This window comes from Carcharhinus amblyrhynchos, chromosome 10, assembly GCF_965287045.1.
Source record: "Carcharhinus amblyrhynchos chromosome 10, sCarAmb.v2.hapA, whole genome shotgun sequence".
Taxonomy (NCBI): Eukaryota; Metazoa; Chordata; class Chondrichthyes; order Carcharhiniformes; family Carcharhinidae; genus Carcharhinus; species Carcharhinus amblyrhynchos.
Window position 1 is genome coordinate 70986741 of NC_137333.1, and position 17508 is coordinate 71004248.

Sequence of the window (17508 nt, forward strand, 5' to 3'; positions counted from 1 at the left end):
TGTAGAGAGATCTGGATAGGCTGAGTGAACGGGCGAGGACCTGGCAGATGGAGTATAATGTTAGCAAATGTGAGGTTATCCACTTTGGTAGAAATAATAGTAGGAGGGATTATTATTTAAAGGGCGAAAAGCTGCAGCATGCTACGGTGCAGAGGGACCTGGGGGTCCTTGTGCATGAGTCGCAAAAACCCAGTCTGCAGGTGCAGCAGGTGATCAAGAAGGCGAATGGAATGTTGGCCTTTGTAGCGAGGGGGATAGAATATAAAAGCAAGGAGGTCTTGCTGCAACTGTAGAGGGCACTGGTGAGGCCACAGCTGGAGTACTGTGTGCAGTTTTGGTCGCCGCATTTGCAAAACGATATATTGGCCTTGGAGGGAGTGCAGAGAAGGCTCACTAGGCTGACACCGGAGATGAGAGGGCTAGCCTATGAGGAGAGATTGAATAGACTGCGTCTGTACTTGCTGGAGTTTAGAAGGCTGAGGGGGGGATCTTATAGAGACATATAAGAAAATGAAGGGGTTAGATAGGGTAGAAGTAGTGAGATTCTTCCTGCTTAGAAAGGATAGCAGAACTAGATGGCACAACCTCAAAATAAGGCGGGGGGGGGGGGGGGGAGCAGTTTAGATTGGAGTTGAGGAGGAACTTCTTCACTCAAAGGGTGGTGAGTCTCTGGAATTCTCTGCCCATTGAAGTGGTGGAGGTCACCTCGCTGAATATATTTAAGTCACGGGTAGATAGGTTTCTGATAGACAAGGGAATTAAGGGTTATGGGGAGAAAGCGGGAAAGTGGAATGATCCACTTCAGATCAGCCATGATCTTGCTGAATGGCGGGGCAGGCTCGAAGGGCTAGATGGCCTACTCCTGCTCCTATTTCTTATGCTCTTATGTAGACACACACAAGCTATGAAACTAAATCACAACTACATATGTGCACAGTTCTGTTTACAAAGTTTAGTAGCATTGAAGCACTATGGACTTTTTTGCAGTATAAACAGGTGGCTTTCCCAATACAAAAGCAAAATACTACAGAAGCTGGGAACAGAAACAAATGCTGTGAATACTTAAACAGGTCAGGCAGCATTTGTGGAAAAAGTGAACATTTCAGATGATGAAAGGTCACAGGCCAGAGTGGATTTCTACAGTAATTGGGAGATGAGTGAATTGTTTCTATTTCTATAGATAAAGCTGCTGGGTTAAAAAATGAAACATTTTGAAATAGTGAGAATCTCCTTTAAAAAAGTGAGAATCGCCTTTTCATTTTCCTCAATTTAATTTTCCCGTCAAGCTGTTAACCCTACTTGAGCTCTGGTTTTGCAGGGATTGCCCTCCAATACACTGTTCAACTGGCCATCCTTACATGGTGATGGTTGCAAAGTATTTGGAAGCATTGGCAACGCTCATAATCAAGTCTAGATCTTGATCTCACCCAACACATGCACTTTCTGTCAGGAGTCACTAGCTAATGATCAGGATTAGGAACACTGGATGCTTGTCCCCTTCTTAGGTTTTTTGTTCTGATTAGAACTGAACAGTTAGAAGCTTGGAACTTCCAAGTATTAGCAAAAAGTTTTATCCTCTTCAATAGGCTCACAAAAAGCTACGAGCATCTGAATTGGATTACATGTAAAAGGTATCAACTAAACAGAGTGGGTATTGATTCGTCAAGTTTTGGTAGCCCAGATTTATACACCATGGTACTACATTCAAACAAAAAACACCACAAAAAGATGGGATTTAAATATGCAGGAAAAGTCAAACCATTAGAGAATGCAAAAATTTAGCTTTGATCTAACACTTCCTCCTGGCTCGTTGCACATCTAACACAGACAATAGCAGTTTCCACATACTGTATCCACTACTGCCAACTAAGGGAAAGCTTAAAAGAAATGCACCAAAATTGCAAGCGAATTGTGCAAAAATCACGTTCTATATTTGTTGCTTACTTTGTCAGTTCATGGTTTCCTTTGTTTTGACATAATTGGTTAAAAAACCTACAACAGAGTACTATTCCCTACTTCCTGCTGAAAATCAGACCACTGTACAAACAGTACATTTTGGAGGAAAGCTAAACTTTGATTCTTCTCATTCATCCTTTGCACCTTTGGAATATATTCAACAAATTATTCTAGCAAACGAAGGCCTGATTTTTCTTTGAGCTCCGTTTAATTTATAACCTTTTCCTGGCATGTAATTATTGTACAGAATAATTTATCAATTGGAGGAAGATGCAAAAAGCAAGACAGCAGATCTTTTAAAACACAAAAAGCGGAAATCACAGTAAGTCAAGCAATATAATTGAAGAATACGAACGTATTGGGTATGTCTTCAAAACTGAAAGAAAGTCAAACCAGCATATTAATACAACCAGAAAGAGGGATGGGGGAATATATATGAAAAATAAAAGAGGTAGCATCAGTAGAATAATATACCATATAATCTCAGTCAATCAAGACAGTTAAGGAAATGAAATAGCCAGGAAAATAAGAGCCCTGAGAGTAAATGTGATCAAATTCATGAAATGAATAACCTGAGAGGTGGAGGGAGGATAGATGTAAAATTAAAACAAGATTAAAATGTTAAATCAGAGAAAGCCCGAGGTCAATATTTGTACCCGAGGGCCGCAGCATACTGAAGAAAAAGATGAGATAGTGAAAAGAGAAGAGATTTTTCATAACCACTGGAAGTCTCAAAGCACTTTGCAGCCAATTGTGAAAATCTCAATAAAGACTGGTAACTGTTTTTGGAAATCCAAAGGCTCAGGTATATACTAAAAAAGAAATCCAGAAAAGGTTCTGGATTTAAAACAAAAGAATTTACTGCCCAAAAATCTAAAAAATATGAATAACTACATTCTTAAATAGCTATGGTAAAGATCCAAAAGTACAATTAAAAGTTTCATATACTTTAATCCAATTTTTTTTAACCTAACTTTCCTTCTACATCCATTTGCTTTACATCCCATACAGCTCAAATAAGATGCTTCTCAAAAATTGGAAGATTAACCACTTGGTCTCAAATATTCATAAAACAGTTGAGATTTCTTGGGCCTTCTGATTTCCAGCAAGGCTGTTCCTTCAGATTTCCTCTACCTATCTGATCCCTGTAAATTCTTAGTTTAACTTAGGCACCACTACCATCTTAAGCGGAGCTACATCAAAACTCCCTGGTTCTAATACTTTCACTCTAAAGTCTTACATTTAAAGCTCATTCTTGCTCTCTCCTCAGCAACTATCCCTAGAAGTCCAGTTCACTATTAGAAGCTCTTTGGTTAACAAGAATTTAAACTCTCTTATCCAGCACACCAAATTTCAACTGAATCTTTCTTAAAAAGATATTTCTTGTAGCAAACTTGTTCTGAAAACTTAACTAAGCCTAAACCACATGCAAAACAGAATTAACTTATGGTAGATGCTTTTCTATTGTTTATCACCCAGGCAATTTGGCCACATGATCAGTTAGTTGCTGGATGCCAGTTACTTTGCAAGCAATCCCCTTTCAAAGAAATTTAGTTCTCAGAAGTACCATCAGCCCAACATAAACATATATGGGCCATCACACAATGTGAGCTTGGGTTGAGCTTCATCCCAACAGATTGCAAGGACAATGACAAATGTTCAAGAACTGGAGGGGAGTTAATCTAACGAGTTGTTGTGTTCATCAGCATTACACATGTGGACAGAAAAGAGATGATTGGAAAAATAATCAAACATGTGGTTTCCTGAATCTAGAGAAGACCACAAGCAACAAATGCAATAGATTATCAGCACTGCCATCTTTCAGGTGTAAGATTAAACCAAGGACCATCTTCTTTCTTGGGTAGACAAAATAGATCCCATAGCTCCTTTTGTAAAAGGACAGGAGTCCTTCATACCTTGGACAACTTTATCAAGATAGATTAGCTGGTCAATTAACACATTTATTGTTAGTGAGATCTTGCTGCTGTTATAATCCCAGTTGATGTTATACTGAGAGCCCCCTTGACCCACTAACTCAACCTTCCAGATGTATGATTTCAAATTCTGCTTTCAAAAAGATGCATTTTCAAATTTTCAACACTTTCCTTCATTTGCTTCCATCAAAGTTTTGTTTTCAAGTTTCATGCCTCCCTCTTCAGGGCTTTTGTCTTAAAGGCTTTTACACAAACTCCTGAAATCCAGCCATTGATTTTCACAATTATTTCAAATAATGTCTCCTAAACTGTAATAAGAATATCCCAAACCTGAAAATTACTTCAGATATCTTTTTGCTGTCTCAGCTTTCTTCTCTGCTCTGCCTGTCTTTACTGAACAATTCTCTGTTCTAGCACCTTTAACCTCATTTCTTGGAAACTTCTTTTGATTTCTCTAGTTTTCTTAATTAGCTGGTCAATAACTCTGTGCTTTTCTTCACCATTACTCCATGGTTTGGTTTTCTTCTAGCAAAGCTGAGAGAGATGTTCTCTCTCTAGTCTTCGAAACAAACTGCCAATGAATTCAACTACCTTAAAATGAGCCCCCGATTGCTATACAATAACTTCTATTTACTCTTCACACAGTAATTTCTCTAAAGCACAATAGAATCATAGTTTGAATTTAAATCAAAACCCCCTCACATACGAAGACCTTTTTCCGACAAGAATCTAACAAAAGGTTTACCCTTCCTTGCACAGAAACATTAAATAAACCCACTTAAAACTATACCTTATTTCTACCATTTACCAATACAAATATAAATCTCTTAAAACTACCTTTGTTTTCCTGACACTGTGGTCAAATTAGCTCCAATATTTGCCTACACAACAGTGACTGCACTTCAAAAGCTCTCTAATTAAACTGCTTTGGAATGCCTTGAAGACTTGGAAGGAGCTACACATTTCTTTCTTTGTTGCTTCCTCCACCAAAGTATATGTAAATTGCTGGTACTCAAAGAAATAGTATACAATAAAAACAGAAAACACTGGTAATACTCAGCAGGTCTGGCAGTGTCTGTGCAGGTTTATGACATTTCATTAGAACTCTTCTTCCAATGAAAGGTCATCAACTTGAAATTTTAACTGTTTTCCCTCCCATAGAAAGAAGATTGCCCTCCATCTCCAAGAAGATTGCGCATATCGACATGCCCTCCATAGATGCACCCAGACATGAATATTTCCAGCAATTCAGACTTCCATCAAACAGTATTTTGCAGCTGTAACAGTGTTCGTGTCCATGGACAGCATCAGATGTGGTAAATAGACTGATGATATTTCTGCATTTGCATGGGAATGGGCTAGGCTAGGACAGCTGAAGTAATGAAAATGGTCTCTCCAGAAAAGAGAGAAGTTAGGGAAGGGAAAGATGGATTCCAAGATGTGATCATACACACTAGATGATATACCATTCTGTCACTACAAAATGATCTCACTATGCTATACATCTTCCTTTCTGCCCCGTTTTTGGAGATACTGCTCTCTCTGCAACACTGGTTCACTTTTCCACCACTCCAACTTCCAGTTGCCATTCCCCAGGTATTCTCCTATTCAAATGCAGGTGATACATTGATTCTTCATTCACGTCCACTTGCAGAGTTGTCCACCATCCTAATGTTTCTCTTATATGAAACAGTAATTTATATTTACTTTCATTTGTCAAGTAAACTATGCTCAGTGTGCATAGTACAGACTCTTCAACAATGGGTGAACCAAATGCAGATTAGGTGACTATTATGCTTATTATCTTTGACTCGTCTGCAAGTATGAAGCTAAGCTAACAGTGGTTCATTTTTTTTGCCAATTTTCCTCCTAACAGAATTGTTATAGACCTTCTCCACTCTTACCTCATCTTTCTCCTCAGTGCCCCACATTGCTAATGGCCTGAGCAATAGCTTCACCAACTTCAGTTTTTAATTACATTGTCATTTTCAAACCTAATTTCATGCCTACATCCTAGTTTTACATCTCTTGCCTTTACATCAGGTTTCACTTATTTAAATAATCATGCATCCCTCGTCTCTAATGTCTCAATGCTTCTACTGCTCAACTAAGGCTGTTCCATCATTATAACACTTTTTCACTGTGCATGTTTGATATATTTCTCTCTACCCCTCCACCATTTTGCTTGCATTAATATTTTGTTCCATCTCCCGTTCTTAAGAGTATGAATTTTGAACAGTCAACTGTCTGCCCTCTCCACAGATTTTCAATTTTTTGACAGTGATGAATCTTCTGGAAAATCCAATGCAAGATCATTTGCATCTTTACATCCAGAGTATGAGCTAAGCACTTTTATATCCCAATTAATGGGTTGTGAAGCAATCGAGGCATATAGTATTCAAATAAATACATACATAAGAGGGTCTGACACATTGAGAACAATGCCTCTGTCCATTAAGATGGTATAGGTCATAAATGTTGGAAAAAGATTCAGGAACAAAAGCAAAAAGTCAAACATCCAAAAATTTTTCATCTCCTGTTTATTCAGTTCTTCTCTGAAGTCTAAGACACCTATAATATTCTATTCGCACCCAAATCATTTAATGTTAATGCTGTATATATTCTGAATATTGTCATGGAAACCTCAAATTCAGATCTATAAAGCAGCATTAGTTTAAGGAGGGCACTGAGGGAAAGGGTTTTATTTTTAAGAAATTTAGCATTCATAATATTTTCATAATGACAATCATACATCATCTTTAACATTGCAAAGCACTGCAAAGTTTCTCATGGCTGCATTATCAAAAAGTTGACATTGAGTGCTATAAGGAGATATTCGATCAATTATCAAAATCTCAATCACAGATTTGATTAATTATTGTCACATGTATACAATACAATGAAAAGTATTGTTTTTTGTGTTTTAGGTAGGTTTTTAAAGAGAACATTATAAGGAAAGGTAGGTTAAAAAAACTTTATAAAGGGGAAATTTTTAGGTTTAGGGCTTAAGCAGCTAAAGCACAGCACTAGCAAAGGAGCAATTTCTGTATCATCTCTAAATTTCTTAATCATGTCACCTACATTTAAATCTAAAGCAGCCCATTTGATTACTCCCCCTTCCATAAATATTCAATCCCTTCATTACCAACCAACAGTGGCAGCCATGTCCACCATCTACAAGATGCACTGCGGGAACTCATCAAGGTTCCTTAGGCAGCATTTTCCAAACCCACGACTACTACCATCTAGAAAGAACGGCAGATACCTAGGAACCCCATCACCTAGAGGTTCTCTCCAAGCCATTCACCATCCTGACCTCAAAATATATCACCGTTCACTGTCACTGGGTCAAAATCCTGGAGCTACCTCCCTAACACCACCTGGGGACTGTAGTAGTTCAAGAAGGCAGCTCACCACCGCTTTCTCAAGGGCAACTAGGGATGGGCAATAAATGCTGGTCTAGCCAATGACACATCCCATAAATGAATGAAAAGAAACACATCATGAAAAGTGCTGGACCCTGTGGGACCCCACTGAAATAGTCTTCTAGTCACAAAAATACCTGGCAACCCTTTACTGCTTGAATCAATCTTGAATACAACATGCCATAGATTCCACAGGCTTTTACTTTTATGACCAGTCCCAGAAATGGGACTTCGTCAAAAGCTTTGCTGAAACACAAACAGCTAAACTTCATTAATCCTTGTTACTTCCACACACAAAAAAAGTCAAGTCAGTCAGTGGGGCCAAAGGCAAGCATTTTCCATCTAGCCCGTAAGTATTAATGCGGACTGCAGCACTATTGTGCCATTCAGGGTACGATCAACGCCAGCAACAAACCTGGGACTTCCTGGGTTGCGAGGAATCAGAGAACACTATAGAAATGTAATTAATATCTTCTTCCATTTACCTACTTACTTAATCAAAAGTAGGAGTCAATCTTATTTAGATTTAATAACCCGATCGAGGTCAGAAACTTTGTCTTACTCTCCATAATACAAAATTCTAACGTCAGTGACATTAGAAGCTCTTCTCTCCGCATATATTTTGAAAAACAACAAAGCAATTAATTCTACAGGTGGCGGACGATGATCACAATCCACTGCGATTAGGCTGCAAATTAAATCCTTCGCTGGCCAAGCTCTCCAGTTTTAAGATCAGGCAATCCATGGTCTTGTTAAGTGTCACCGCTGACAGGGAGTGGAAGTTGCTGGGTAGAGGGACGGTTCCAGATGGTAAACCGGGCGTGTGTGCGCGCAAAGTGCCGGTGGGTTCCACTCTGTCAACTGCCTCCTCTTTTAAAAAAAGGACAGCTGCCCGGTCCGAGGCTGAGCAAAGCCCCTCAGCCCCGCTCAGTTTGTTCCTCCAACTCTGCCCCGCCTTGACAACAAGCATGTTTTGAACAAAATTATCAACGGTCACACAGATAGTGCGCGCGTTTGTGGTTTACTCACAGATGCATAATTCCACCACATAAGCGTAATAAGACCAACAGGCAACGAGTGTGATAAAAAAGACGGGAATCCAGCCGACTACCCGCTGACAACACCTCAGAATATTAGACGGCGCCATCTTCCTCCCCTCCCCCGCGCCGGAGGGCCGGCCTATGCGTCATCACGCACAAGCACATAGGCGAGCGGAGGAAGGGGGAGAGAGAAGGGGGCGGCTGTCACGTGGTCTATCTCTGATGCAGCCCAGGTGCGCATGCTCTTGTTTCATATAGGGATTTCCCTTTGTCCAATGCTCAAGTCATGAGTGTATGAGTGTGATGGAACACTCCCCATTTGCCTGGGATGGGTGCTTCCCAACAACACTCAAACAGCTCAGATTTTTCAAAAAATTATTTGTGGAATATAGGTATCGCAGGCTGGCCAGCAATTATTGTAAAAAGTCTCACAACACCAGGCTAAAGTCCAACAGGTTCATTTGGTACCAAAATCCACTAGCTTTCAGCGTGCTTGCTGCACCTTCGTCAGGTGCAAGCACTCTGAAAGCTTGTGAATTTTGCTACCAAATAAACCTGTTGGACTTTTACCTGGGGTTGTGAGACTTCTTACTGTGTTTACCCCAGTCCAACGCTGGCACCTCTACATCAGCATTTATTGCACAGCAAGAAGTCTCACAACACCAGGTTAAAGTCCAACAGGTTTATTGGCAACACAGCTTTTGGAACCTCGCTCCTGGGTGAGGACTTGTGTTCGCAAACAGGACATGTAAAAACACAAACGCAATTTACAAGCTAATGGTTGGAATGCGAGTCTTTACAGGTAATCAAGTCTTAAAGGTACAGACAATGTGAGCGGGAAGAGGGCCAAGCACAGGTTAAAGAGGTGTGTATTGTCTCCAGCCAGGACAGTTAGTGAGATTTTGCAAGCCCAGGCAAGTCATGGGAATACAGATAGTGTGACATGTACCCAAGATCTCGATTGAGGCCGTCATCATATGTGCGGAACTTGGCTATCAGATTTAGCTCAGGGATTCTGCGTCATGTGTTGTGAAGGTCACCTTGGAGAACACTTACCTGAAGATCAGATGCTGAATGCCCGTGACTGCTGAAGTGTTCCCCGACTGGAACGGAACACCCCTGCCTGGTGATTGTCGAGCTGTGTTCATTCATTCGTTGTTATAGCGTCTGCATGGTCTCCCCAGTGTACCATGCCTCAGGACATCCTTTCCTGCAGCGTATCGGGTAGACAATGTTGGCTGAGTCGCAAGAGTACGTACGTGTACCTGGTAGATGGTGTTCTCATGTGAGATGATAGCATCGGTGTCAATGATCCAGCATGTCTTGCAGAGGTTATTGTGGCAGGGTTGTGCGGTGTCATGGTCACTGTTCTCTTGAATGCTGGGTAGTTTGCTGGGGACAATTGTCTGTTTGAGGTTGTGCGGTTGTTTGAAGGCAAGAAGTGGGGGTGTGGGGATGGCCTTGGCGAGATGTTCATCATCATCGATGGCAAGTGGAAGGCTCCGGAGAAGATGTCGTAGCTTCTTCACTCTGGGGACGTACTGGATGACAAACGATATTCTGTCCACCATGTCCCGTGTTTGTCTTCTGAGGAATTTGGTGCAGTTTTTTGCTGTGGCACATTGATCGAAGAGTAGAGCGCCATGTCCTGTACTTATTAGGGCGTCTTTCAGTGTCTGTTGTGATCCTCCTCATCTGAGCAGATCCTGTGGATACGGAGGGCTTGTCCGTAGGCTTCTTTAACGTGTTTAGGGTGGAAGCTGGAGAAGTGGAGCATCGTGAGGTTATCCGCGAGCTTGCGTTATCGTGAAGTGCTGAGGTGACCGTCCTTAATGGAGATGCATGTGTCCAAGAAAGGATGTCCCGCAGCATGGTACATTGGGGAGACCATGCAAACGCTACGACAATGATTGAATGAACACTGCTTGATAATCACCAGGCAGGAGTGTTCCCTTCCAGTTGGAGAAAACTTCAGCAATCATGGGCATTCAGCCTCTGATCTTCGGATAAGCATTCTCCAAAGCCTTCACGACACACGACATTGCAGAATCGCTGAGCAGAAACTGATAGCCAAGTTCCGCACACATGAGGACAGCATCAACTGGGATCTTGGGTTCATGTCACATTGTCTATAACCCCCGCGACTTGCCTGGGCTTGCAAAATCACACTAACTGTTCTGGCTGGAGACAATACACACCTCTTTAACCTGTGCTTGGCCCTCTCTCCACTCACATTGTCTGTACCTTTAAGACTTGATTACTTGTAAAGACTCGCATTCCAACCATTAGCTTGTAAATTGAGTTTGTGTCTTTATATGCCCTGTTTGTGAACGCAAGTCCTCACTCACCTGATGAAGGAGCTTGAGACTCCGAAAGCTAATGCTGCCAAATAAACCTGTTGGACTTTAACCTGGTGTTGTGAGACTTCTTACTGTGCTTACCCCAGTCCAACACTGGCATCTCCACACCACATTTATTGCCCATCCCTAGTTGCTCAAGGGCAGTCGAGAGTTAACTCCATTGCTGTGGCTCCTGAGTCATGTAGGCCAGATCAGTGAGGTCGGCAGGTTTCCTTTCCTAAAGGATATTAGTGAACCAGATACAAAATTCTGAGATCACGTGACAACTGACAGAAGAACAGCTTCTTCCCTGGCTGTCTTAAGACTTTTGAATGGACCTACCTTCTAATAAGTTGATCTTTCTCTGCATCCTAGCTATGACTGTAACACTACATTCTGTACCCTTCCCTTTCCTTCTCCTCTATGTACTCTATGAATAATATGCTTTGCATAGCACGCAAGAAACAATACTTTTTACTGTATACCAATACATGTGACAATAATAAATCAAATCTCAACACCATCCAGGATAAAGCAGCACCCCCCACCCCTGCTTAATTGGCATCACATAACGAACATCCATGCCCTCTGCCATCGACACTATGTAGCAGCAGTATATACCATCTACAAGAATCACTGCTAAAATTCACCAAAGATCCTTAGACAGCACATTCCAAATCTACAACCACTTCCATCTGGAAGGACAAGGGCAGCAGATACATGGGATCACCACCACTTGCATGTTCCTCTTTAAGCCATTCACCATCCTGACTTACATTGAGTAACACTATCACATACTCAACTGCAGGCAACCATTATTGAAGTAACTTTATTTACACCTCCCCAACAAAGATGGCAGCAGAGAAGGTTGTATAACAAAATGCTCAGCTCTTGCAATGGGTGGGGGAATAACATGGTATCTATGATATGGTCTATTTCTAGCAAAGAAGAGATTCAATTTTTAGATCTGGCAGCTTCAGTCATTGGGACTGGTTTTATTTTGGCTGAAAAACATATATGTTAAAATAAAGCTTCCAAACATTGCAATGGTGATGCTACGTCCACAATAGTGCAGTGGCTGTGAAGACCTTTGGATTGCCCAGTCACCCAGTGGATTATATGAGACCAAAAGAGAGAGAGGTCACAATGTACTATGAAAATTAAAAGGCCTACAAAAATACATAACAAAATTGAGTTTGGCATATAAAACAACATTCAACATATCAAACAAACCAGTTCACCAGGATAAACAAAGCAATTAGGGTTGCAGAGAGTAGAAAGGAAAGCTTTCAATAAGTATATTCAGAGTAAACAGGAATTCAAAATTTGTGAAAGACTCTAAAGGGAATCTATATGGGTAGGGTTACCAAACCTGTTGGAATAGCCAGGAATCTAACAGAATAGGCATCAAATAAATGGCAGTCCAGGAGATTTTAAAACAATATTTTAAGGAAATCTAGAGCCTGAGAACCTGAAGATGTTGAGATTTGTTCACCTTGTCTATGTACCAACCGACATAAGAACAGCTTCTTCCCTGCTGCCATCAGACTTTTGAATGGACCTACCCTGCATTAAGTTGATCTTTCTTTACACCCAGCTATAACTGTAACACTACATTCTGCACTTTCTCATTTCCTTCTCTATGAATGGTATGCTTTGTATAGCACACAAGAAACAATACTTCTCACTGTTTACTAATGCATGTGACAATAATAAGTCAAATCAAATCAAATCAAGTTTGAACTCCTGTTTCTCTGTCTTGAATGTCCCAGTCCCTTACCACTCTGACCAGATCATGGGCCAGCTCCTTAAAACTTGTCTGGGATGTGAGATAGGGGATCCCACCATCCAAACATACCCTTTCATTCTCCTGTTTTTCCTGTGGGGACAGTTAGAATATAACCAAATCAATCATAACTGCAGACTTTCCAATAGCCAACTATCCACTAGCACTTGGGTAATGAACATTGCCTGCGGGTTATCAATGCTGCCATGCAAATATCGCTCCTAAATTCAGAAAAACTCTATGCATCCTCAGGACACCACTCACTGTTACATTCTGGTGCTTGCTGACCAGGAGACATGCCACCTGGGACTATCTCTGGACTCACCTTGCCAGGCCTAAGCTTGTCATTGAAATATTTCCTGCACTGATCCACTCCCTCCTCATCAGTCCTTTGATTTGAGTTATTAATGTCATATGTATTAGTATATAAAGAAAAGTATTGTTGCTTGTATACAGACAAAACATACCATTCATAGAAATGGAAAGGAGATAGTGCAGAATGTAATGTTACAGTCACAGATAGGGTGCAGAGAAAGATCAACTTAATGCAAGAAAAGTCCATTCAAAAGTCTGATGGCATCAGGGAATAAGTTGTTCTTGAGTCAGTTGTACGTATCCTCAGACTTTTGTATCTTTTTACTGATAGAAGAAGGTGGAAGAGAGAATGTCCAGGGTGCATGGGGTCCTTAATTATACTGGCTGCTTTTCCGAGGCAGTGGGAACTATAGACAGTGTCAATAAGTGGGAGGCTGGTTTGAGTGATGGACTGGGATTCATTCATGACTCTTTGTAGTTTCTTGCAATCTTGGGTAGAGATGAGCTATACCAAGCTGTGACACAACCTGAAATAATGCTTTCTATGGTGCATCTATAAAAGTTGGTGAGAGTTGTGGTGGACATGCCAATTTTCCTTAGTCTCCTGAGAAAGTAGAGGCATTGGTGGGCTTTCTTAACTATAGCATTGATATGGGGGAACCAGGACAGGTTGTTGGTGATCTGGACACCTAAAAACTTGAAGCCTTTGACCATTTCTGAAGTGAGAGTCATGTCCTCCACTACGCTTCCTGAAGTCGATGACTATCTCCTTAATTTTGTTGACATTGAGGGAGAGAATATTGTTGTCAGACCAGTTCACCATATTTTCTATCTCTTTTCTGTACTCCATCTCGTCAGTGTTTGAGATCTGACTCACGATGGTGCAAACTTGAAAATCAAGTTAGAGGGGAATTTGGCCACACAGTCATTGCTGTATAAGGAGTGTAGTAAGGGGCTGAGGACATAGCCTTGTGGGGCACCAGTGTTGAGAATGATTGTGAAGAGGATGTTGCTGCTTGTTTGTGGTTAGAAAGTTCAGGACCCAGTCACAGAGGGAGGAACAAAGCCCCAGGCCATGGAGTTTGGAGATGAGTTTTGTCGGAATAATAGTGTTGAAGCCTGAGCTATAGTCAATAACTAGGTGCCTGTTATAGGTGTCTTTGTTATCTAGGTGTTCCAGGGTTGAGTGCGCCGACAGAGAAATGGCGTCTGCTGTGGACCTGTTGTAGCAGGAGGCAAACTGTAGTGGATCCAGGCAATCTGTGAGGTCAGAGTTGATTCATGCCATGACTAACCTTTTGAAGCACTTCATAATGATGGAAGTCAGAACCATCGGACGATAGACATTAAGATACACTGCTTGGCTTTTCTTTGGTACCAGGATGATGGTCATCTTTTTGAAGCAGATAGGGATCTCAGATTGTTGTAAAGAGAGATTAAAGATGTCTGCAAATATCCCCGTCAACCAATCCATGCAAGATCTAAGTGCTCTTCCGGGTACCCCATACAGGCCAGTAGCTTTCCATGGGTTGATCTTCGAGAAGGCTGCTCTGACATCTGCAATGGTGACCCCGAATACAAGTTCAGCCAAGGCTTCCGGGTGGAGGTTGTGAGCTCGTTGGCCTCTTGCTCAAAATGGGCATGGAACGCATTGAGCTCATCAGGGAGGGGTGCGTTGGAGCCGGCGATTTTAATGCCTTCATCTTATTGCCTGTTATGTCTTGCAGATCTTGTCATAGTTGACGGGGTCATGTGACTAACCTGGGACTCTAGCTTGGTCCAGTACTGTCCTTTCACATCTTTGATGTATCGTTTTAGATCATATCTAGCTTTCATGTATAGGTCAGGGTCGCCTGACTTGAACACCTCAGGCCTAGACTTCAGCAAGCAGTGGATATCTTTGTTCATCCATGGTTTCCAGTTGAAGCTAACAGCAGCATCCTCTGCTGTTAGCCTCAGCAGCCACCTCCAGCCATGCCTTATTGGTCAGCTTTGCAGGATTCCTATTGCCATTGGCATTGTTACCACTTCCAGCAGCACATCAAACGAGGCATCAGAAAAAACAGGGACAGCTTTGACATAGGCTCTCTTCCTCCTCTCTGCTCTCTGCTCAGCTTTTCCTTCCATCATGGAGACAAATTGCAACCTTAGCAATGGCTGTCGCTCACCCTTAAAATCGGGCCTGTTCCTGCCTTCGCCCTGCCTCATTCCCAAATCCATCCATTTGGAAATGAATGCAACACTAGACTAGTTTTGTCCCTCAAGCCTGCTTTGCCATTCAAGTAGATCATGACTAATTTCTACCGCAATGCCACCTACCCATTTTATCTTCATAACCCCAATATCTTTGCTATTTGGAAATCTATTGATTTCTGCATATTCAATGACTGAGTCCACAATTCTTTGTGATAGTGCATTCCAAAGATTGATCAGCCTCTAAGTGAAGAAATTCCTTCTTCTTTTAGTCCTAAATGGACTATATCTTATTCTGAGACTATGTTCATGCTTCTAGATGCCCCTCCCCCCCACAGCCAAGGGAAATATCCTTCCTGCATCTACTTGGTGGAGCCTGTAAGAAATTCAATGAGATTGCCTCTCATTCTTTTAAACATATAGGTACATTTTCCTTAATCTCCCCTCATTGGACAGTCCCACCATCCCAGTGATTAATCTAGTGAACTTTCATTGCACTCCCTCTATGACAAGTATATCCTTTATTAGGTAAGGAGACCAAAACTACAAGCTGTGCTCCAGTTGAGGTCTCATCAAGGCCTTGTGCAATAGTAGCAAAGCTTCTTTACTGCTGCATTCAAATCCTCTTGCAATAAAAGCCTATGTGCAATTTGCCTTCCAAATTACTTGCTGCACCTGCATGTTAGCTTTCAATGACTTATGAACAAGGACACTCAAGTCCCTTTTGGACATTGTCACTTCCCACACTCTCTCCATTTAAGAAAAACTTTGCATTTCAGTTTTTCTGACCAAAATGGATAACTTCACATCTTTCCATCTTATAATCCATCTGCCAAATTCTTACCCATTTACTTAGCTCGCTAAATTCTCCTGAAGCCTTTTTGCATCCTCCTCACAACTCATATTTCCAACTAGTTTTGTGTCATTAGCAAATTTGGAAATATTACATTTGCTTCTCACATCCAAATCATTGACGTCGATTGTGAATAGCTGGGAACCAGGCACTGATCATTGTGGCACTCCATTAGTCACAACCTGCCAACCTGAGGAATCCTTCTGGAAATCCAAATAACCCACTTGTAGAAAAAACAGAAAATCCCCCATCTTAAGTGTCCAGTTATTACAGGCAGGAGTCTTTGGCCTACCAGCCGCATGTTTCCAGCTGACAGAAGATGGCGCAATGTTTGCCAGGGCTGGAATTCTCAGGTCCAACTGCTGTCAATGGGAATTCCCACTGATGTCACCTCACACCAGTGGGAACTCCATGGGCAGAGATGGGCAGAGATTCTCTGGTGGGACCAGAGAATCCTGCTGGCGTGAACAGCCAGAGAATTCCGGCCCACATCCTTTACGATAGAATCTAGCATTTTCCCTACTACTGATGTCAGGCTAACTGGTTTGTACCGTCCTGTTTTCTCTCTCCCTCCTTTCTTAAATAGTAGGGTTACATTTGCTAACTTCCAATCTTCTAACTGTTACACAACCTATAAAATTTTGGAAGGTGTCCAACACACATTCACTATCTCTACAGCCATCTCTTCCATCATTCTGGACGTAGGTTATCATCACCAGGGAATTTATCAACATTCAGTCTCATTAATTTCTCCAGTGCTATTTTCATGCTAATAATAATTTCCTTTGGTTCTCATTCTTGCTAGTCCCTTGATTCTCTGGGAGATTTTTTGCATCTTCTTCTATGAAGTCAGCTACAAAGCATTTGTTTAGTTTCTCCGCCATTTCCGTATTCCCCATTATAAACTCTCCTGATCCTGTGTTGGGCCCACATTTGACTTGGCCAATCTTTTTCTTTTTACGTATAGTTTTTAATTATGTGCCTTGCTAGTTTACATTCATTATTAATTTTCTCTTTCTTTATCAGTTTCTTTGTCCTCCTTTGATGAATTGTAAAATGCTCCAAATTCTCAGGCTTACTATTTTTTCAACAATTTTATAAGCCTCTATCTTTGATCTAATACAATAATTAACTTTTCTTGTTAGCCATGGCTGAATCACCGTTCTTCCTATTTTTTCCTGTTTGAGGTCTTGTGCTTCAAAGAAATGTGAATTTGTTGTAAACCATGTATTAATTCTTTAAACACTAGCCTGTCTACCATCATACCTTTTAGTATAGTTTCCCACAGTCAGATTGCAATTCATACCATCATAGTTTCCCTTGTTTAGATTTAATATCTTAGTTTTGAATTAAACTACATCACTTTCAAACTTAATGTAAAATTCTATCATATTTTAGTCATTCTTCCCAAAAGTCTCCTTTACAATGATTACAATTATTACTTTGCCCTTTCTCATTGCACAATATTAGATCTAATGGCCCATTATCCAATTGGTTCCAGAAAACTATCTCATATAATTCCAGGAATTCATCCTCTATAGCATTAATGCTAATTAGGTTTACTCAGTCTTTTTGTGGATTGAAGTCCCCCATGATTACTTATAAGCCTTGTTATATGTAACTCTAATTTTTGGGCTTGTAATATGCCCTACATTACCACCATTAGT

At 41.1% G+C, this 17508-nt stretch overlaps 1 protein-coding gene across 2 annotated transcripts in view; it reads right to left on the reverse strand.

Annotated features, from left to right (window-relative positions):
- Positions 1–8495, reverse strand: part of LOC145349056 (palmitoyltransferase ZDHHC20-B-like) — a 102944-nt gene extending 94449 nt beyond the window's left edge. For both annotated transcript variants that reach the window (XM_080197335.1, XM_080197333.1), the window contains exon 1: positions 8345–8495. In XM_080197335.1, coding sequence (XP_080053461.1) covers positions 8345–8462 — 118 coding nt within the window. In that variant the 5' untranslated portion in view covers positions 8463–8495. The remainder of the gene's footprint in view (positions 1–8344) is intronic.
- Positions 8496–17508: the final 9013 nt, after the last annotated feature.